Source organism: Neoarius graeffei, chromosome 20, assembly GCF_027579695.1.
Source record: "Neoarius graeffei isolate fNeoGra1 chromosome 20, fNeoGra1.pri, whole genome shotgun sequence".
NCBI classification, from domain to species: domain Eukaryota; kingdom Metazoa; phylum Chordata; class Actinopteri; order Siluriformes; family Ariidae; genus Neoarius; species Neoarius graeffei.
In genome coordinates, this window is record NC_083588.1 from 45,136,265 (window position 1) to 45,160,247 (window position 23,983).

General features: G+C 43.8%; 1 protein-coding gene across 1 annotated transcript; it reads left to right on the top strand.

The window, feature by feature from the left end:
• The first annotated feature begins 20,269 nt into the window (after positions 1-20,269).
• On the top strand, positions 20,270-23,056 carry tmem150b (transmembrane protein 150B). The gene is made up of 7 exons (XM_060902633.1): positions 20,270-20,485; positions 20,873-20,956; positions 21,059-21,118; positions 21,840-21,907; positions 22,002-22,129; positions 22,229-22,406; positions 22,764-23,056. The coding sequence occupies exons 2-7, from the start codon at positions 20,892-20,894 to the stop codon at positions 22,970-22,972; spliced, it is 708 nt and encodes a 235-aa protein (XP_060758616.1). The 5' UTR covers positions 20,270-20,485; positions 20,873-20,891; the 3' UTR covers positions 22,973-23,056.
• Positions 23,057-23,983: the final 927 nt, after the last annotated feature.

A 23,983-nucleotide genomic window follows, 5' to 3' on the forward strand; every position in this document is an offset into this window, starting at 1 on the left:
TTGGCCATTTATAGAGGCTTTGCACCATCACATGACCTCATAGCAACGGTAACTATGCTGCCATGACAGGGAGCATGCTTGTAGTGCTTCATTCAGCCGAGTTAGTCGTTATGGGAAACACCTGATGCTGATTTGAGTGCAATCAGCACATGCATATAAGGGCACAGAGGCTTTGTGAAGTATTATCATCATCACGGTCATGTTTGTTTGTAGCCATGTTTATGGCTCTGCTTTCGTTTTTGTAAAGATCACTCCTGCTAATACACTCTTCCTGGATTTAGAGCCGACTACCACCCCATACCTGACAGAATACTTCATAAAGTCTCTGTGCATGTGCCAATTGTGCTCAAATCAGCATCAGGTGTTTCCCATAATCACTGGGTACCAAGCACGTGCACAATGTGCTCTGAAGGATCCCCGAATGTGAAGACACGAAGTCTCTGTGAAGGTTAGGCTCTGCCGAGCTGCTGTGTTGCTCATGTTCACTTTGCTGGATAAGAATGAGCACCTTGCTGAAGTTGTGAAATAATTCATCTCATCTCATTATCTCTAGCCTCTTTATCCTGTTCTACAGGGTCGCAGGCAAGCTGGCGCCTACCCCAGCGGACTACGGGCGAAAGGCGGGGTACACCCTGGACAAGTCGCCAGGTCATCACAGGGCTGACACATAGACACAGACAACCATTCACACTCACATTCACACCTACGGTCAATTTAGAATCACCAGTTAACCTAACCTGCATGTCTTTGGACTGTGGGGGAAACCGGAGCACCCGGAGGAAACCCACGCAGACACGGGGAGAACATGCAAACTCCACACAGAAAGGCCCTCGCTGGCCACGGGGCTCGAATCCAGATCTTCTTGCTGTGAGGCGACAGCGCTAACCACTACACCACACTAATAAAATAATTATTATTAGGGCCCGAGCACCGTTTGGTGTGAAGACCCTATTGTTTTTCGAAGGATTATTATTATTATTATTATTAAAATTTTTTTCTGTCGCGTTTGGCCTTATTTGAGGCATTTCCCATGCACGAAAACTCATGAAATTCGATATACACATCAGTCATCGTCACCGCTACTCAGCCACAGACTTTTGGCCCCGGGACTTCATGGCGCCCCTTTTCCATTTCCCCTTGAAATGAATGGGTAGAACTTTGGAATGATGTCATAAGGCCATTTGGAGTGAAATTACACGGTCATTTTTAACGTACTCCTCCTAGACGGCTCATCAAATTCATGTCAAACTTGGCAAACATGATGCCAAGATATTGCTGAAGTTGAATTGCTAAGGGATTTTTAATATGTTGAAATATTATAACACATAATATGCCAAGATATTGCTGAATGTTGAACTTGATATCTTGTAATATGATTCTGACACTCTTTAGCCGTTATGGGCCTGTCTGGTATAGCGCCACCAACTGGCCAAGGAAAGAATAGGGTTTTGAATGTGTGTTTTGACACGATGAATTTTAACATGCTTCTCCTAGACGGTTCATGAGATTCATGTGAAATTTGTTATACGTGATGCCAAGATGTCGCTGATATTAAATTGCGAAGGGATTTTTGATATCTTGTAATATGTTGAAATGGCCTTATGATTTTAATGTTTGTGTGAAGTTGGCACCCCATATGTTGAAACTTCACACAGGTGATTTTAATATCTTGCCACATAAACAGGAAACGTGTCAGAAAGCCACAGTGCATTGACTGTATGGTCGGACACTTCTTACTTCAATAGATATTATGATTATTATGATAACCTGACGCCCAATGGGCCTGCCTGTTATAGCGCCACCACCTGGCCAACCAGGAAATGTGCCAGAAATTGGCAATGCCTTAACTGATTGACCTTACACTTTACAAAATATTGTGTATTCTGACTGTGATGATATTCACATGTGTAATTCAGATGCCTAGCACAGCGCCACCATCTGGCCAAGCAGGAAGTGGGGAAAAATGTTCAATTCATTAATGGATTGATCTGAAACTTTACAAAATATTGGATATCATGAGTCTGATGATATAACATATACAATTCTGTGCACACTCATACACACAGTCATATGCATATTTATGCATACACACATACACTCACAAGTATGCACTCATGCACAGCACACGCAACATCTATGAGCACTCTCTCTTTCACACACATACTTTCTCTCTCTCCCTCTGACAGACACACACACAATAATAGCGGCGCTCCAGCGGAGCACCATACCTAAGAAAAAATGGTAAACCCATCGAGTCGATTTTTTGTGGTTTGTCCGTGTACGTGTACCACCACTCATACACACCGCCTAGTGACCAGTGTTAATAATTACCAGTCTACACACCGCCTAGTGGCCAGTGTTAGTAATTACCAGTCATACACACCGCCTAGTGGCCAGTGTTAGTAATTACCAGTCATACACACCGCCTAGTGGCCAGTGTTAGTAATTACCAGTCATACACACCGCCTAGTGGCCAGTGTTAGTAATTACCAGTCATACACACCGCCTAGTGGCCAGTGTTAGTAATTACCAGTCATACACACCGCCTAGTGGCCAGTGCTAGTAATTACCAGTCATACACACCGCCTAGTGGCCAGTGTTAGTAATTACCAGTCATACACACCGCCTAGTGGCCAGTGTTAGTAATTACCAGTCATACACACCGCCTAGTGGCCAGTGTTAGTAATTACCAGTCATACACACCGCCTAGTGGCCAGTGTTAGTAATTACCAGTCATACACACCGCCTAGTGGCCAGTGTTAGTAATTACAGTCATACACACCGCCTAGTGGCCAGTGTTAGTAATTACCAGTCATACACACCGCCTAGTGGCCAGTGTTAGTAATTACCAGTCATACACACCGCCTAGTGGCCAGTGTTAGTAATTACAGTCATACACACCGCCTAGTGGCCAGTGTTAGTAATTACCAGTCATACACACCGCCTAGTGGCCAGTGTTAGTAATTACCAGTCATACACACCGCCTAGTGGCCAGTGTTAGTAATTACCAGTCATACACACCGCCTAGTGGCCAGTGTTAGTAATTACCAGTCATACACACCGCCTAGTGGCCAGTGCTAGCCAGTAAAGAAATAAAACAAAAGAGACTGGCTAGGATATAAGAAAATTCTACAACCCAGAAACAGATGGGAGCTCCGCTTTTAGGCAGTGCCTAGATCTATATATTAGTGACCTGCCATCATTGTGCATTTTGTTGCAGACATATGAAATGTGTGCATTGTTCATTAACACACTGAACTCAGGGACCGCACATCTCACTTTACCTCGCTCATTTGCACTATTCTGCACTACCTCATCTTAACAGCTGCTAGTTTGTTTATACTGCTTATTTCATGTTTACCTGCTATACCTCAAGTGCCCTTGACTGTTTGGTTATTTGAACCAATTTATGTGTATATATATGAGTATTTAGTCTACGTCTAGTTCATATCTAGAGTGCTTATACTGTTTATATTGTCTGTTTGAGTGTTTAGTCTGTGTGTAGTTCTTATCTAGTGTTTACACTGTTTATATTGTCTGAGTGTTTAGTCTATGTCTTGTTCTTATCTAGTTCTTATCTAGTGTTTATACTGTTTATTTATACTGTTTATATTGTGTGAGTGTTTAGTCTATGTCTAGTTCCTATCTAGAGTGTTTATACTGTTTATATTGTTTTTTTCAATTATTCTATTTTTATTTATTGCATTGCCTGTTTGCACTGTGGGTCAGAGAGGACTGATATTTCATCTGTGCTGTATGTCGAGCATGTATAGCATATTTGACAATAAAGTTGACTTGAAAACTCTGCATGTACACACACACGCTGCAGACACAGGAAAGCTAAGATGACTTAAGATTACAGCGTGAGATAGAGATAAGGAGGAGACACATGTATAGTTTTGTACATATATAAATGTACATTTTCACACCACAGAAACACACACACACAGTCTTTGTCTATCTCTCATCTGTCAAGCAGTCATGGCATTTGCAACATGCACATCACCTTTGAACATTTGATGAATATATGACATGTGACTGTTTTGTTGGGTGGCAGGATGTCCTGGGTTGCAGAACCACACGTGTGAGGGCCTGTCAAGGCCGCTAGCGGCTTTAATTATTATTATTTTTTAAATTCTTACCTTCGTGGAAGGCGGCACGGTGGTGTAGTGGTTAGCACAGTTGCCTTGCAGCAAGAAGGTCCTGGGTTTGAACGCAGCGGCTGACAAGGGCCTTTCTGTGTGGAGTTTGCATGTTCTCCCCGTGTCTGTGTGGGTTTCCTCCCACAGTCCAAATATATGCAGGTTAGGTTAATTGGTAGCTCTAAATTGACAGAGGCCGAGGTCACGGTATTTCATGATACGGACCTCCCAGCTGGTAAATATTCTATTTTTATATATATATATATATATATATATATATATATATATATGGCTGCGTATGTCAGCCCTGCGATGAGCTGGTGACTTGTCCAGGGTGTACCCAGCCTCTCGCCCATGGTCAGCTGGGATAGGCTCCAGCTTGCCCTGTGACCCTGCACGGGATAAGCGGTTACAGACAAAACAACAACCACCTTTGTGGAAATGAAATGAGCATACCATCAGGTTTTTGACCTCTCTGTTCGACAGAAAGAGAGAGAATTTTATTGATATTTCATTTTTCCCTTCTACGTTTTTTTCCCCCTGATGATAATTTACTTTTGGTAAATTAAAAAAAAATCTGATGTCTTTGTTTCGTTCAAAATGATTTGCACATCCAAAAACACAACAAAACCTTCCCGTACTGATCAATAACGACTAACTCTGCTGAATGAAGCGCTACAAGTCTGGTCCTTGTCATGGCAGCGTAGTTACCGTTGCTATAGGGTCACATGATGGCGCAAAGCCTCTATAATTAGATTAAAAATTGTGAAACGTAAAATGAAACAAGTTACTTCCTGTAATTGCTTATATTATAGCAACTATAAACAGATGTTTTTCTCACCAGCCTTTTATAATTCCATCCCTCTTCAACTTTCAAAAGAAAAAAAATGCAGCTTGTTATATTCCTGAGAAACTGCAGACTTCTTGTGCCAGATAAGCAAAGGGCACAGCCTTCTCGCCACCTGTTACAAAGCCCCACCACTGGAAACTTGTGAAATAAACATCTCATTACAGAAAACTTCATTGTCAATTACACACATTAAAAATAAATAAATAAATTAATTAATTTAAAAAAAAAAAAAAAAAAAAATATATATATATATATATATATATATATATATATATATATAAAACCCCGATTCCAAAACAGTTAGGACAAAGTAGTCAAGTCAAGTTTATTTGTATAGCGCTTTTAACAATAAACATTGTCGCAAAGCAGTTTTACAGAATTTGAACGACTTAAAATATGAGCTAATTTTAAAAATGGAATGCAATAATTTACAAATCTCAAAAAATGATATTGTATTCACAATATAGACAACATATCAAATGTCGAAAGTGAGACATTTTGAAATTTCATGCCAAATATTGGCTCACTTGAAATTTCATGACAGCAACACATCTCAAAAAAGTTGGGACAGGGGCAATAAGAGACTGGAAAAGTTAAAGGTACAAAAAAGGAACAGCTGGAGGACCAAATTGCAACTCAATAGGTCATTAACATGACTGGGTATAAAAAGAGCATCTTGGAGTGGCAGCGGCTCTCAGAAGTAAAGATGGGAAGAGGATCACCAATCCCCCTAATTCTGCGCCGACAAATAGTGGAGCAATATCAGAAAGGAGTTCGACAAATTGCAAAGAGTTTGAACATATCATCATCATCTACAGTGCATAATATCAAAAGATTCAGAGAATCTGGAAGAATCTCTGTGTGTAAGGGTCAAGGCCGGAAAACCATACTGGGTGCCCATGATCTTCGGGCCCTTAGATGGCACTGCATCACATACAGGCAGGCTTCTGTATTGGAAATCACAAAATGGGCTCAGGAATATTTCCAGAGAACATTATTTGTGAAAACAATTCACCGTGCCATCCGCCGTTGGCAGCTAAAACTCTATAGTTCAAAGAAGAAGCCATATCTAAACATGATCCAGAAGCGCAGACATCTTCTCTGGGCCAAGGCTCATTTAAAATGGACTGTGGCAAAGTGGAAAACTGTTCTGTGGTCAGACGAATCAAAATTTGAAGTTCTTTATGGAAATCAGGGACGCCGTGTCATTCGGACTAAAGAGGAGAAGGACGACCCAAGTTGTTATCAGCGCTTAGTTCAGAAGCCTGCATCTCTGATGGTATGGGGTTGCATTAGTGCGTGTGGCATGGGAAGCTTACACATCTGGAAAGACACCATCAATGCTGAAAGGTATATCCAGGTTCTAGAGCAACATATGCTCCCATCCAGATGACGTCTCTTTCAGGGAAGACCTTGCATTTTCCAATATGACAATGCCAAACCACATACTGCATCAATTACAGCATCATGGCTGCGTAGAAGAAGGGTCCGGGTACTGAACTGGCCAGCCTGCAGTCCAGATCTTTCACCCATAGAAAACATTTGGCGCATCATAAAACGGAAGATACGACAAAAAAGACCTAAGACAGTTGAGCAACTAGAATCCTACATCAGACAAGAATGGGTTAACATTCCTATCCCTAAACTTGAGCAACTTGTCTCCTCAGTCCCCAGACATTTACAGACTGTTGTAAAGAGAGAAGGGGATGTCTCACAGTGGTAAACATGGCCTTGTCCCAACTTTTTTAAGATGTATTGTTGTCATGAAATTTAAATCCACCTAATTTTTCTCTTTAAATGATACATTTTCTCAGTTTAAACATTTGATATGTCATCTATGTTCTATTCTGAATAAAATATGGAATTTTGAAACTTCCACATCATTGCATTCCGTTTTTATTTACAATTTGTACTTGGTCCCAACTTTTTTGGAATCGGGTTGTTGTGTGTATATATATATATATATATATATATATATATATATATATATGAGGATTGTCCGGCACATGATATAAATAGCTATTAAACCCAAAGATAATACCAGATGATCACGTTTTGAGTCCTGATAATACCTTTGAATCCCAACAGAAAACCAGCAAACACACTTGAATAAATTGCAGGCCACCCACTCACTCAGTTATATTTCCCTGTATAGAAAATACAAAACACCCAGAAAGCAACTGAAATACCCTATATGGTATATTTGTATCCCATTGTGCACATTTCTGTGTAGCGTGTTTTGATTAAGGTCAATTACCCTATGTCAATGGATGTTCGGGGCCCACTACAGATCCCTGGCCTGTCCCTCCTGAATCCAGGGTTGTTAGGATATAAGGTATGGCATTTTCATGAAAGGCTTGAGTTTTTACTAGATCCTATAGAAATGCTTGCTCCTCACGAACTATAAAAACAAGTTGTGACTGTTTGAAGTCTATGGCACAATAGTGTAGCAGGTAACGTTGCCATCTTTTAGCTCCTCACTTGTGTCCTTGTGGGTTTCATCCACGTTCTCCGGTTTCCTTCCACCACACAAAATAGTAAATTACCTGTAGGTGTGTGTGACTGTGCATTTATGGTGCCCTTGAATAGATTGGTGTTCCGTTCAGGGTGTATTTCCACCTCATGCCCAGTGTTCCTGCGATAGACTAAGGATCCATCGTGACTCTGATAAACTCAGGATAAAACATTTGCTGAAGATGAATGAATGAATTATTGCAGTGTGTTGAGTATGTCATATAACATTTGTGTCTGCATATGAAATAATTTGACTGGCTGTGGAAATGTGCAATAAATCAGTGATGCTGGATCAAAGTCCAGCTTAAAGATAAATTATTAGCCTACTGTACTAATACAAGTTGGAATCATCTTGGTTTCCAGTCTACTTGGAACTGGCTCCTTAAATGGGTTTTACTGATCTGTAGCTACCTGGTCTCACTTTGTGAATTTGTTAACTAGTAAAAATACAAATCTAGAGACAGCCACCCTTCTTATGTGTCTCATTCAATATTTTGGTCTATATTGGATTTCAAGGAGCTTGAGTATTAGTGTATTAATAATGTACAAAAGTTTCTATTGGAACAAGGAAGAGATGCCATTAAGTTCACTTGCTAAAGCATTCAAGAACAATATCATTTGTCATGAAGTTCATCGGTTCATCTGCCTGTGCCTAATTTCTATTTTTATATCCACACTAAGGCGAGTCTGTCTTGTTGGAGACACACCCAAAATGACATTGCCTCTAAATTTGAAACCACAACCACCATCATCATTTAGACACCTGCAAATGGGCTGTATTTGGTCTCTGGTGTAATACAGTTATTATTCATATCACTTGGGTAATAAAACTTTTCAGCAAGGACAAAGTGCAGCCTTCCCTAATAAAACACTGAGATATAATCCATATGAATATATAGCCTCGGAATGAGCGAGGAAGAGCTCAAACTCAAGAGGACATATTCACAAAACCAGGGCCACGTAAGTGCTTTTTCTTCCTTTCCACAGGTTAGTTTTGCTGTACTTTTCATGTCAGTCATGGACTCAGAAGGGGCTTGTTCATCAGCTGTTCAAATGTATCAGGAAAATATATGAGTGTAATTCAGGACAAGGGTGGGACGTGATTGGTTACGAAGTTACCATAGAATTTTCCATTCAATATTTAATATACATTTCCATAATTATGATGTTTTGTACAACTTTACTGTACTTATTTTATCCAGGGATAATATGGAAAGTTGTCCCGGGCCTGGGCTGGCTGGGGATCTAGAAGAGTTCAGTGATCTAATGATATGTTGTATGGATCTACAGTATTTGATGAAGTATATTAAGATAAAAATGGAGGATAGGTTATCCCTGGGGGCGCAAGTAGAATTATAGTATAATGTGATAACATACTGAATACCGATACAGCAATCTGTTAGGAAATAATTTACAGCAAATTTACAGAGCACTGGTAATTTATGTAATAAAGATTAATAAAATAAAAACCTTTGCCCAAATCAATCCTTTATTTTAAATATTTACTTTTTTTATCCTTGGAAGCACAAAATATTACCTTTTTAAACCTTTTTTTTTTTAATCCTCAGACCAGATATTGCTCATTTTATTCGTGCCTCGAATAACTGACTGTGATTTAAGTACAGGGTTATTTGAGCTTATTTTTTGAAAATCAGTTTAGGTGAACCACACCATTTTGTAAGCACTGGTTAACATTGATTGTACTGACAAAAAGATCAATAATCAACCACTGATTTCTCTGTCATGCTGTGTATGGGATGGAAGGATTTTGTCGTTGGTGATGGCAGTCATACTCTATGGTTAAGCAGATGTAACATACAGTCTAATAATCAGTGACGTTATAGGCAAACATGTTATAATACTGATGTACTCTGTTTTCTAAACTAGGACATGCAAAATATGAAAATTGCACTGCACAGTGGTTATAAATCAAATTGAATTATAGACAAATATTTATGACGAAGCAGTCTATAGAAACCAAAGGACAGGATGTTTTTTTTCCCACACTAATTTAATATTGCTTGAGAGATATTTTCCTCATAATATACTGTAGCTGAATGTGCAAATATTAACCACCCAAATTCGGTGTATAAATTAAGCATGTTAAATTTTCACTGAAAAGAAAGTGAATGTCCTCTATCAACATCCCAGGTTAAAAAAAAAAAAGTTCTCAAACTCCAAAACAACAATGTTGGCAAAAACAAAACTGTTCTCAAACTACAAAAGATAATGTTGGGGGGGAAAAAAAACTATTCTCGAACTATTAAAAAAAATAAGGTTGGCAATAAAAAGTCTTTTTGAGTGCATCATGGCTATAAAAGAACACTAGACATGAGCTGCCTATTTTCTTTCCCTCCCTTTCCCTTCCAAAATCTCTCTTTCCCTGTTCATTTCCTTCCAACCATGTTAACCAGACCACGCCCTAATGAGGCTTAGCCAATGAATAAATGCCGGTTAAATAATAGGAAAAGAAAACATGTAAATAAACATAATGGATATCTATGGAGGCAGTATGGTGATGTACGTAGTGGTTAGCACTGTCACCTCACAGCAAGAAGGTTCTGGGTTCGAGCCCAGCGGCTGATGAGGGCCTTTCTGTGTGGAGTTTGCATGTTCTCCCCGTGCCTGTGTGGGTTTCCTCTGGGTGCTCCGGTTTCCCCCACAGTCCAAAGACATGCAGGTTAGGTTAATTGGTGGCTCTAAATTGACCGTAGGTGTGAGTGTGAATGGTTGGTTGGTTGTTTCTGTGATGATCTGGCGACTTGTCCAGGGTGTACCCCGCCTCTTACCCATAGTCAGCTGGGATAGGCTCCAGCTTGCCTACAACCCTGTACAGGATAAGCAACTACAGATAATGGATGGATATCTATGGGTTGCAAGACGACATAGACAGTGAATTTTATCTTACCTACTACAAGTTTCATTCACATAAAAACAGCAGAATAAAATAAAATGATTTAGCAGAACAGATGAGTACATCCTGGACAGGTTGGAAATCTATTGCAGGGCTAACACAGAGATAGACAACCATTCACACCCACAGGCAATTTTAGAGTAGCCAGTTGACCTAATCCACATGTCTTTGGACTGTGAGAAGAAACTGGAGCACTCAGAGGAAACACACAGGCATGAGGAGAACGTACAAACTTCACACACAAAGGCCCCCGTCAACCGGCAGGCTCGAAACCCAGAACCTTCTTGTTGTGAGGTTGCAGCGCTAATCACTGTTCCACCATGCCTAAAATCCTACTCAACATTCTGGTTAATGATATAGCATTATACTTTGCATTGTGTTTGTATATTGCATTAAGAGAGACAGTAAAAATTGTACCTGCTGATCGATTACACGTCTCAACATTCTTGATAGAACTCAAAATCATCATTTTCTACCAAATAAATCTGATATTGTTCAAATTCACTGGATGTATTTCAGTCAATATTGCACTGTAAGTGATTGACAGCATTAAGCCAGTATGTCACTGGGCTGCGACAGCTTGCAACAAATTGCGAACGTCATTCGCGAAAGAGTTTCAAAAGGGTAGCATCTCACTGGGCTGCGACAGCTTGTGACAAATTGTGAATGCCATTCACAAGAGAGTTTCAAAAGTGTCTTGAAACATTCGCGGGGCTTTTCAATTTCCTCGCATGAGTCGCAAAGTGTCACTCCTTTGTCGCTGAAATTTTGAACATGTTCAAAAAATTCGTGTGACAAAATTTCTCTGAAAATAGCCACAAATGCGTCGCTGGTGTCGCAAAGCCTTCACGAACCCTTCTCAAGTCAGTTTCTGTGAGACAGGAAGTGCGAGTGTATCTCACTGGGCTGCGACAGCCTGCGACTAGTTGGGGACACACCAATTGCGATAAAATATGGGAATATCAATTCAGTGTGATTCCAAGTGAAAATTGTTGCTAATTCGCATATTTTATCACAATTGTTGTGTCTCCAACTAGTCGCAGGCTGTTGCAGCCTAGTGAGATACTACCCTTAGGGTACTGTGGCAGCGGGGGCGTGGCCGAGCATCAGTCTGTGAATGGAGGGCAGAGTTGGGGAAGGCGAGTGGGTCGTATCGCTACATCTGTTGTCAATTAACGTGTGTTTGTGTGTCTCTTACCAGGGGTGTAGCTAGGATTTTTCAAAGGGGGGGTTCATACACTGACTGGCAGCCTGAGTACATTATGTAACAAAAAATAATTACCATTGCTAATTTTAGGTAGCTTAGAAACCGGATCTTACATTATTGCTGTTTCTTCCACGTTTTCTTGATGTGTTCTAGAAACGGCACACTAAAACTTAGCTTTGAAGCCACAAAATGCAACTTTGATGGAAAAAAATATATAATAAGTTGCTTACCTCTCTTCACATCAAAAGAAGGAGAAAAGTTTCACTTGTTTTGACATGGTGAATTATTAACACGAGGAAATACTCATAATTCGCAACTAAAAAGACTGCAGCTACACTGGTAGCTTGACCATGCTTTCTAGTGCGATCGTGTTGTGCTTGCGCAGGACTGTGTCAGTCCTGTGCGCCTTGGCTTGTGCACCTGAAGGTGCGCCTCAGGCTGCGCGTGTGCCTAATGAGCTCCGGCATGTGCGCCGTTCACAATGAACACCTGTCTTTAATCAATGAACTATGTTTAGGCTATTTAAGGACTGCGCCCATGCAAGGACGATGTGAAGTATTACACCGCGTCTAGTGTGCCTGATAGAGCCTTGTTCCCTGTCCTTGTTGACCTCCTGGTTTTTCAACTCCTGTTTCTTGTCCCTTGATCTTGTATAGTTTTGCCTCTGATATTCTGTCTGCACCTCGATTGACCACCTGCCTGTTTCCTCGATTACGACTTTGCCTGCATTTCACACACTTTATGCTCATATCACATTGTGTATTATTTAACATATCTGCATTTACATCTGCCTCTCCCACACACACACTGACAAACTGGGTTTTTGCACCCAAACCACAGGAAGTCAAGGTTATAGAAACCCTAATGAGGCTGAGGTGACAATCTAGTTAAAAAAAAAAGTTAGAAAAATTACAGTGGGCACTTTTCTAATATTCTTATGCGGCTATTGAAAAAATGTATGGTCCGACAAGGGGAGGGGGTTGTCACGGGCACCCCAGAACCCACCCCAGCTACGCCCCTGCTTACAGTGACGGCGCCCTATAAAAGGAGTGAGAGGAATAGAGGAGGAGAGATCGGGGACCAGAACACGATAGTAGTCTGTGTGTATGAGTGTGTGTCCCCAACGGACAGAGTTGTGCTGAAAAGCAAAAATAAAGAACACTCACAAGCAAATAACAGCCTGCCGTACTTCTGTACTCCACCCACATCCGGAACGTTTCTACAGTGGTGCCGAAACCCGGGAGTGCAGAAGGGAACAGCCCCATGGAGTCCTCACTGTTTAAAGGTCTTATTCATGCCCTCACCACAGCACAGCAGAACCAGCATCAAGCACTGATTGCCCTCCGGAAGGAGCAGGAACAATGGTTCGAAGCCTTGGTGCTGGCACAACAAGAAGACCACCAGGCGTTCCAGCACCTGCTCACGTTGGCGGGGTCAACGACCGCCACCGGAGCGGACCCTCCCCACCTCATCCTAACAAAGATGGGTCCACATGACGATCCAGAAGCTTTCCTCACGCTTTTTGAGCAAGCAGCGGAGGCGTGGGGTGGCCGGTCGAACAGCGTGCAGTGCGCCTTGTCCCCCTGCTGACGGGTGAGGCGCAGCTGGCCGCGCTGCAGCTCACCGCTGACAGCCGCCTCACGTACACGGACCTCCGAAGAGCCATCCTCCAGCGTGTCGGCCGCTCCCCAGAGCAACAGCGGCAGCGCTTCCGCTCGCTGCGCTTGGAGGAGGTTGGCCGACTGTTCGCGTTCGGGCAACAACTCCGGGACGCCTGCCGGTGGTGGCTGAGGGCAGACAACCGTGACGCCGAGGGAATTATTGACCTGGTGACACTGGAACAGTTCATCATGTGACTTCCAGAAGGAACAGCAGAGTGGGTACAGTGTCATTGCCCGGCGTTGCTGGATCAAGCTGTCAAGCTGGCAGAGGACCACATGGTGGCAGTTCTGACGGCAGGAAGACGTGCTTCTCCTCTGCTTTCCTCTCTCTCTCCCTCTGCTTCCCATCCTCATCCCATTCCCCCACTGCGGGGGCCGGCTCCCCCCAGCCGGCCCAGTGCACCCGTGGTGTCCTCCCGTTTTCCCCTTCCTTGTCTGTGTCTTCTCCCCCCCAGGTGAGTGATGTCCTTAACACCAATGCAGAGGGAGAGCATGGGCCGGTGTGCTGGCGCTACAGGGAGCCAGGACATCTCCAAAATCAGCACTCCGCAATGGAGGTGGGTGCGGTGGTCCGGGTCCCCAATGCACCAGAAACCACCCTCGATCAGGCCGGAGCATATCGTATACTGGTAAGTGTCCAAGGGGATACATACCAGGCTTTGGTGGATTCCAGCTGTAACCAGACCTCAATCCACCAAAGCCTGGTGCAAGGTGAGGCATTGGGGAGAGCACGAGTGGTGAAGGTGTTGTGTGTGTGTGTGTGTGTGTGTGTGTGTGTGTGTGCGTGCATGGGGATGTTCACAGCTACCCTTTAGTGTCCGTCCACATTCTATTTCGGGGTGAAAAGCATAGTGTAAAGGCAGCAGTTAACCCTTGTCTCACCCACTCACTGATTTTGGGGACTGATTGGTCGGGATTTAAGGAGTTAATGACATATAGTAAGGAGTGGGTCCTGCAGTAATCCATCTGGGGAAGACCCTGGACTAGCATTGGTGGGAGAAGCTGTCACAGAGCCATCTACACCAGCACCGTGTCAGGGCGATACGCGGAGTGAGGGGCGCCCCGCCCCTCCTCTCTCTTTTGGGGATTCCCTTGGGGATTTCCCGTTAGAGCAGTTGCAAAACAGGACTCTGCAGCATGCATTTGACCAAGTGACAGTAATTGATTGGTCAAAATCTCCAGCCAAATGCGACGCCGGCCTTCCTCTACTTTTCTATTATTAAGGATAGGTTATACCGAGTGATGCAGGACACTCAAACTGGCGAAAAGATAAGTTATTAATCCCAAAGAGCCGTTGGGAGCTCATATTCCAGGCGGCTCACTTTAATCCCATGGCCGGACACTTAGGGCAGGATAAAACACTAGCCCGAATAATGGCCCGGTTCTATTGGCCAGGGATTCACGGGGATGTTTGTTGGTGGTGTGCAGCATGCCGCAAATGCCAATTAGTAAATCCCGCGGCCACTCCAAAAGCGCCTTTGCGCCCTCTCCCTTTTAATCGAGACCCCTTTTGAAAGAATTGGGATGGATCTCATCGGGCCATTAGATCGGTTAGCACGGGGATATTGTTTTATTTTAGTTCTGGTGGACTATGCAACGTGATATCCGGAAGCAGTGTCTCTCCGCAATATCTCAGCACGCAGTATTGTGGAAGCGCTCTTCCGCTTTATCTCCCGGGTCGGAATTCCGAAAGAAATCCTGACAGACCAAGGCACTACGTTTGTCATGCACACTGCGCGAACTGTATGGGTTACTGGGGATTAAGCCTATCTGCACCAGTGTCTATCACCCACAAACGGATGGCTTAGTGGAACATTTTAATCGAACTCTCAAACATAATTTGGAAGTTCGTAAGCAAAGATGCATGTAATTGGGATAAGTGGCTCGAGCCCCTGTTATTTGCAGTACAAGAGGTCCTGCAAGCCTCCACAGGTTTTTCACCATTTGAATTATTACATGGGCGTAAGCTGCATGGCATTTTGGACGTGCTACGTGAAAATTGGGAGGAGGGACCTTCATCTAGTAAGAAATGAAATTCAATACATTGTCAACCTGCGCGCCAAACTCCACACACTCACGCACTTAACCCAAGAGAATTTGCGGTAGGCACAAGAACATCAAATCTGACTGTACAACAGGCACGTGCCTTAGGGAGTTCACACCGGGAGACAAAGTACTCATATATTATTGCCCATGTCGAGCTCCAAATTGATCGCCAAGCGGCAAGGGCCCTTTGAGGTCACGCGGTGAGTTGGGGACGTCAACTATGAGGTGAGGCGAACGGATGGGTGGGGCATTGCAAATTTACCACCTCAATCTGTTAAAACATTGGAATGAGAGGGTCCCCATGGTGTTGGTGTCAGTAATCCTGGAGAAGGCAGAGCTGGGGCCGGAGGTTCAAAAAAGAAAATTGACATCGCCAACCACTCCGGTCCCTTGTGGAGACCACCTCTCCCCGGCCCAACTCACAGAGGTAGCCCAGTTGCAGAAGGGATTTTCCGACATGTTTTCACCCCTGCCTGGCTGTACCCACCTCAGAGAACACCACATTGAGATACCCCCGGGGGTGGTAGTGCACAGCCACCCTTACCGCCTGCCTGAACACAAGAAAAAGGTGGTCTGGGATGAACTTGAGGCCATGCTTGAAATGGGCATAATTGGAGTCCCACAGTGACTGGAGCAGCCCAGTGGTCCTGGTCCCCAAGACCGATGGGTCGGTCCGGTTCTGTGTGGACTATAGAAAAGTTCATGCAGTATCTAAATTTGACGCTTACCCAGTGCCTCACATTGACAAGCTGCTCGATCGATTAGGCACTGCTTGTTTTTATTTGACACTGGATTTAACGAAGGGATATTGGCAGATTCCCTTGACTCCTCTATCCTGAGAGAAAACGGCCTTTTCCACACCATTTGGCTTACACCAATTCGTCACACTTCCTTTTGGGTTATTTGGGGCTCCTGAGATGTTCCAGCGGCTCATGGACAGGGTTCTCCACCCCCACCTCGCCTACTCAGCTGCGTATCTTGATGATATTATCATCTATAGTAATGACTGGCCATGGCACCTCGAACACCTTAGGACCGTCCTAAAGTCGCTGAGGCGTGCAGGTCTCACAGCTAACCCAAAGAAGTGAGCAATTGGGCGGGTGGAAGTACAGTATCTGGGTTTCCACTTGGGCTATGGGCAGGTGTGTCTCCAAATTAATAAGGCTGCAGCGATTGCGGCCTGCCCAAGGACCAAGACCAAAAAGGGGGTGAGACAGTTCCTGGGACTGGCTGGCTACTATCATAGGTTCATACCTAATTATTTGGACGTCACCAGCCTGCTGACTGATCTCACTAAAAAGGGAGCACCAGATCCAGTCCAGTGGATGGAGCAATGCCAACAGGCTTTCTCTAGGGTAAAGGCTGCACTGTGTGGGGGGCCACTGTTACACTCCCCTGACTTTTCTCTCCCCTTTATTTTACAGACGGACGCATCGGACAGAGGACTGGGGGCCGTTTTGTCCCAGAAGGTGGAGGGGGAGGAACATGTCTGTGAAGATTCTCAGTCATCCAGGTCACAGTAAACTGTGGGTGGTAAAAGAGAGCAACTGGACTTGCTTGAAGATTCTTGAAGACGTTTCACCTCTCATCCAAAAGGCTTCTTCAGTTCTGTCTGACTAATTGAGGTTTTTCACCCACGTGACCAAGTCATGTGATGCATCGTTAGGCTGCCATTTTGGACGTCACGGCTCGAATCAGTTTGAATGCGAGGAAGGCGACAAATGAAAAACATAAAAGAAAAAGGAGCGAGATGCAGAAAACACCTTCACTATCCAGTGACGTAGGGCATTTACAGGGCGAGCAGAGGGAGAGGTATTTGCAAAAATTGAGGTTAGCAGGCTTAGAGAACGACGTTTACCTGCTTCCACCAGGATTGTTCACTGACGTACAGAAGTACACGAAGCCCTCATCTTTACCTGACTTCGGCCCACATGATCTGTATACCTATGTCGTTAAAAACCCATCGCCATACACAGGTATTGATCTGAAAGCGTATAAGAGTTTGGAAGCCTACAAATATTTTCTGTCAGGCTGGGTAACATGCCTACATCAATGGGTCGTCCCTGGAGCCGGTGGTCGCCATCTTATTACAGCTAAGGTTTGTTCACATTTTCATTTACTTTCAGTCCTCAGGATAAACAAAATGTTATTAAATGTCATTGAAATAACTTCTTAGTCTGTTGAGACATGGCCTGTTATAAATTTGCTGTTACCAGGCAATGACCAAGAACTGTATTATTAGGGTCGGTGTCTGTGTTGTAGCAGTGTACTAGCAGCTAGCTGTTAGCACTAGCTAATGTCAACAACATAGTAGCTGGTATGTTACTGTAGCAATGTTTACGTTCAGTCATTTGGATGACTGTTAAAACCTTTCAGTCTCAAGTTTTTCCTTTACTGTATTTACTAGTTTACTGTAATTATGATCCGGCAACTATTTACACCAGATCCAGTGTAAATAGCTGCCGGAGCATGCTCCGGCTTGCTCCCCCTCAAATTAAGCAGCGCACTCCGGGAGCAAGCCGGAGTGCGCTGCTTATTTTGAGGGGGAGCAAGCCGGAGCGCGCTCCGGAACCTCGGCCGGAGCACTCCGGGAGCAAGCCGGAGCGTGCTGCTTAATTTGAGGGGGAGCAAGCCGGAGCGCGCTCCATAACCTCGGCCGGAGCGCGCTGCTTAATTTGAGGGGGAGCAAGCCGGAGTGCGCTCCTGCAGCTATTTACACTGGATCCGGTGTCTGTAACACGTTTTTTTCAAGCTGGTTCTCCCTCTCTGTCTGCAGCGTTAGTATGTAGCTTGACCTTCAAAATGGTGGACACCGGGGCGTCACGTGACCCTGTGACGTCAGGTGAAAAACCTCATTAGGGAGTATCAAGTATTTATCCTCTCATGGATGAAAAGCAATCCTAAGGTGTCGTTGAGCCATCCTGTTTGTGTGGGTCACTGGGGGCTGGGTGTGAATGGCCTCAAGAGTCATTAGGGTGATCAATGGATTGCTGGTTCTCTCTGTCCTCCTGTGAATCACTGAAAACAGCTGGGTTTTGGTGTGCATTCAGTTGTCTGGGAAGTGTGCCAAGGACTGCATTATAGGTGGCTGATAAATGATGTCTAACGCTACGTTCACACTGCAAGGCTTAATGCTCAATTCCGATTTTTTTGTGAAATCCGATTTTTTTGTGAGGTCGTTCACATTAACAAATATATGCGACTTGTATGTGATCCTCAGTATGAACGAAAAGCGACCTAAAAGTGTTCCACATGCACATTGCAGGATACGACGACGTCACACGCAGTGAGCATGGCCAGTGTTTACGGAAGTAAAACCGCCCGGTTGCGGTATGACTCATCCAATCTAGTTTGAATAGCTGCATCCCCCCAAATGGAAATCAGCTCCCTAACCTCTGCGTCCTTCCATTGAGAAGATTCAGAACCTTCACAGCCCGAAGCGTCCCTCGCATTGATGTCATGCGCAGGGGCGCAGATACGTTTTTTGAACTGGGGGGGACAAAAAACTGGGGGGGGACAAAGCTGCCAGCAAACCAACCCCAACCCCGATATGCCTGTCAAACTTGTTGTGGGTTACTATAGCAACCAAGCTCGAGCTCGCAACCTGTGCAGTCTGCGCAGCTCAACCAACCAAATATCAGTCTTTGTTTTATGTGAGTTGTTGCAACTATGTATACACTGCTGTGCACCTCAATAAACCGAATGGTAATTAGTCTTTTGATTTTTCCGTGAGGTTTGCCTTATGCAAAGTGGGGGGGGACCGAACGAAGTGAATTTAAATCTGGGTGGGATGAGTCCCACCCTCTATCTGCGCCAGTGATTATGCGCCATGTTGTTGTAACTTTTTTTGAGAGACCCGCCGCCTACTTCAGCGCAGAATAGTGACGTTTGTGGCTTGTTGATGACGTGTAAGTCGGATGAATGCGACCTGGCAGTTCAGACTGAAGTCGCATATGAAAAGAGCGGATAGGAATAGGAATTAGGACCACATATCCAAACGGCCTGGGTCGGATTTGAAAAACTCGGATCTGTGTCGTTCATATTGTCAATAAAAGATCGGATACAGGCCACATATGGGCGAAAAGATCGGATTTGAGTCACTTCAGCCTGCAGTGTGAACGTAGCCTTAGATCCCCACCTCTGTTCAGTGATGGCCGTTCCAGGTTGACAAAAATGGCTTCTTTAACTCCTCGCTCATACCAACGATCCTCTCTGGCTAAAATGTGTACATTGCAATCCTGAAATGAGTGTCCTTTGTTGTTAAGATATAGACAGCAGAGTCCTGGCCTGAGGAACTTGCTCTCCTGTGTTGAGCCATGCGCCTGTGAAGTGGTTGTTTTGTTTCCCCAATATACAAATCCGTGCATTCCTCACTGCACTGAATTGCATACACTACGTTGTCCTGTTTGTGCCTGGCTATTCTGTCCTTAGGGTGGACCAGTTTCTGCTTCAGGGTGTTACTGGGTCTGAAATGTACCAGAATGAGGGGGAGGAACGTCCTGTGCTGTACATTAGCCGGAAGCTGTCAATGTGGGAAGGCAGGTACAGCACGATAGAAAAAGAGTGCTTAGCCATCAAATGGGCAGTCCTTTCCCTTCGGTACTACCTACTGGGACGCCCTTTCACCCTCTGTTCGGACCACGTGCCCCTCCAGTGGCTCCACTGCATGAAGGATGCCAACGTGCGGATCACCTGTTGGTATCTTGCTCTCCAGCCATTCAAATTCGAGGTGGTACACAGGCCGGGGGCGCAGATGGTGGTGGTGGACTTCCTGTCCCGTCTGGGGGGGGGGAATCTGCTGCAGGCCGGACGGCTCCCCAGCCTGAGTCAGGTGGTGGGGGTATGTGGCAGTGGGGGCGTGGCTGAATGGAGGGCGGAGTTGGGGAAGGTGAGTGGTCATATCGCTACACCTGTTGTCAATTAATGTGTGTTTGTGTGTCTCTTACAGTGACGGTGCCCTATAAAAGGAGTGAGAGGAATAGAGGAGGAGAGATCGGGGACCAGAACACGATAGTAGTCTGTGTGTATGAGTGTGTGTGTGTGTCCCCAACAGACAGAGTTGTGCTGAAAAGCAAAATTAAAGAACACTCACAAGCAAATAACAGCCTGCTGTACTTCTGTGCTCCACCCACATCTGGAACGTTTCTACAGGTACTAAACACTGCCACCGTATCAACAAAACCATAAAAGCATCTATTTTGAGACACAATGTTCAACTGTGAGCTGGCTCAAAGAGTTGACTCATATACAAATGACACATCACCAATGCACAACATTGATAGTCACACAGGCAGCACTTTTGAGCTCCATGGCCATGTGTGAGGTGACGTGTAACTTTTCAATACTGTATGCTGATCCTCAACAGCCTTGTTGAGCTGGTTCTTCTTTAATCTTTTGGCAAATCACATGACGTCCGATTGAATGGTTTTTGATGTGAGACATGTCAGCATTTGTCGTATTCATGAGAAAGTATAAACAAGAGCTTAATTATAACATGAAATAAGAGACTGTTACACATGTCACATGTTGAATCAACAGGCAGTTCGATTGGAACATCATGTGGGCATGGGTGCTACTTCCTGTTATCCTGGCACTGTTTGGTACTATAGGCATTTGGACTGTGTATGTATCTGTATCTGCGTATCTTGAGTTTTTATTCCTATTAATGTTCTGCATTCTGGCTCGATCACTTCCTGGCTGCATGTTTGTGTTTTTATGTGCCAGGTTTGCTTTAGCTGTGTCGAATGAGACAGTGAATCTGACAATCGAGTTCCCATACATCAGGTGCGTGTATTTAAGTTATTCCATGAAATCGTGTCATACATGAGGTGATGGCTGATGAGGCGCGTAGCACTGAGTTGGCTATAAGCCATGTACGATGAGATTGAGTGGAATAATTGCTTTATTCTATCCACATTCACTGGATTTTGAGAAACAGAGCATTTTTATTTTTTGCACATTTGATAAATAAAAACTTTTATAAAAAACGTCCAACAAAATCATTTCCACTTAGAATGGAAACAAACCGGCGAAATAATAATAGCAATTTGTGAAAAATGTTTCAATAATAGTTCTTGAAAAATAAAAAAGATATATTCTTACCATCAAATACTTTTTATTCCATATTTTGTTGCTCTTTTTGGGGGGGGGGTTTCCTTCTTCTTTCGGGTTTTTTGGCGGTTAGCAAACCAACTTTAAAGGTGCATTACCGCTATTACCGCTAGCTATTTCTGTTTCTTTTAAACACTTGATAATTTTGGGGGTTTTGTTTTCGAGTCAAGTTTTTACTTCGTCCTTGGTTAGTTCAGCAACACGCTCCACCATTTTGTTTTTCTCTACTCATGGTATATGAGCTGATATCCTAGTAGCAGAGTAGCCAATCAGAGTGCATGATTGCTCATATCCGGTGAATGTGGATAGAATAATAAATATTATTTGACATACGCCAACTCAAGTCTTCTATATCTTTAGTCAATGGTAATTTGACTGGTATTATTCTTCTCAGCACATGTGGCACCTATAATCCACAGAGCTGTCTCTTCTCCCAGATATGCAACATCTGCTCTGTGCTAGGTGAGTGCTCCTTGTTCTTTCTCGCTGTCTTTCTTACTATCTCTCACCTACTTTCATTCATTCATATTCTCTCTCTCTCTCTCTCTCTCTGCAGCTCTGTGGATTGTAATTATAAGATTCCAGCAGGTTAGGGATTTGAATTGTGCATCACGTGTGAACACAGCCAGTCTGGTCCTGGGATTCATTTCATCAATTGGAATCTCCATCCTGGGAAACTTCCAGGTATGATCCCCTGACCCACTTGTTCTTAAAAAACAAGTTCTTGTCTTGTTCTTGTTCTTCTGCATCCTGTGTATAAAAATCTACTTCTCTCATTCTTAGCAATCAGTGGTGAAGGGTGCTCATTTGTTGGGCGCGTTCCTGGCATTTTTTGTGGGTCTGGCATACTTCTGGCTTCAGGTGTGGCTCACTTACTACACAAAACCATCATGTGAGCAGAAGTGGGTGGGGCCTGCACGAATTACTTTCTGCAGTCTTTGCACTTGCTTGGTTCTTGCCAGTATCCTTCAAACCGCCATCACAAATAACAGTCAAAAGCTGATTTGTATTGTGCCAGTTAGAAATTAGCATTTTAAAGAGAATTGAACTAATGTTCCTATTGAAATTATCTTGCATCCTTAATCAACTTTCCGATGCATAGACACAGACTGTGACCTAAGAAGCAATAACATGATTAGATTACAGAATCAAATTGTAGACAAATGTTGTCATGTTCTCTGTACTGTTTCTGTCTGTCTCACTAACAGTGGATCATAAGTATGTGTAAAATGAGTCAGTCCATTTGGATTCGGGGATGGACACACACACACACACACTCTCAAACTCCCTGTGATGAACCTTAACCCCTATCCTACAGTGTCTGTGCTCCATAATACAGGCTACCGATCTGCATCAGCCATATGTGAGTGGGCCTTGGTCATGTGCTTCTTCATGCTTTTCGCTGTTTTCTCTGCAGAATTTTACCACATTGACTGCCATGAACTACACGTGCAGAACGAGGGGCTCAGCAAAATTAGCCTTGCGTTTCCAACACAGCAAAGTAACGTGGTGGCACCAACAGGATAATTAACCAACACACGCACCTGTTGCCAAGTGAGAGTTTGACCTGCAGTATTGATGTAAAGATGTATAATACTGTATTGTATGGGTTTATGCTGTTAATATGGACTTAATGCTATAGAATAAGAAAACTGTTTTTATCGTATGTATCAGGTTTTACTAAAGATGTCTAAATTATAAACCCAACCCATTCTTTTCAGTTTTGACTTATTCCTAAGTCTTGCTGCTCACATTTATTAATGACTTTGCTATCAGTGATATGTTTATATCTTGCTGAAATAATGAATAAAAATACATGTCCTCACTGCTTAAGTATTTGCTGTGACTTTCGAAAGTCAGCGTGCAGAAATACAACCACATCTTCAGCCACTGTGGCTCTCAGGTAATAGCAGTCTTCATCAATCTGATCAGAAGAATCAACATTAGTCATGATTAGATGAGGACTTGGTGAAAGATATGAGCTGATTTTTATTTGCAGGGATTCCTTTACTGGCAGTGAGCAGTCTAAGCTAAGTGCTTAGTGGTGGGTGGTGGCATCGAAATTTTTGGAATTGCAGTGGTTAATTATATTAACTTTTTCAATTTATTTTCCTTTAAACTTGTTTCTGGGATGGTGATGGAATTTGGTGGACATTTCCAATTTGTTGTAGGAGGACACTTTTTATTTGCCCTACTGAGATTCAGAGGCTCAGTCAAACTCTGAGGTAATTCAAGAAAGAAAGCACAACTTTATTCATCACACACTTGTGAAATTCCTCTCTGCATTTAACCCATCTCAAGCAGTGAACACACACATGCACACACACGTGAGCAATGAGCGCACACATACCCAGACTGCTCGGGCAGCCATGCTAACAGCACCCGGGGAGCAGTTGGGAGTTAGGTGCCTCACTCAAGGGCACCTCAGCCCAAGGCCGTCCCATATTAACCTAACCGCATGTCTTTGGACTGTGAGGGAAACCACAGCAAACCCACGCAGACACAGGGAGAACATGCAAACTCCACACAGAAAGGCCC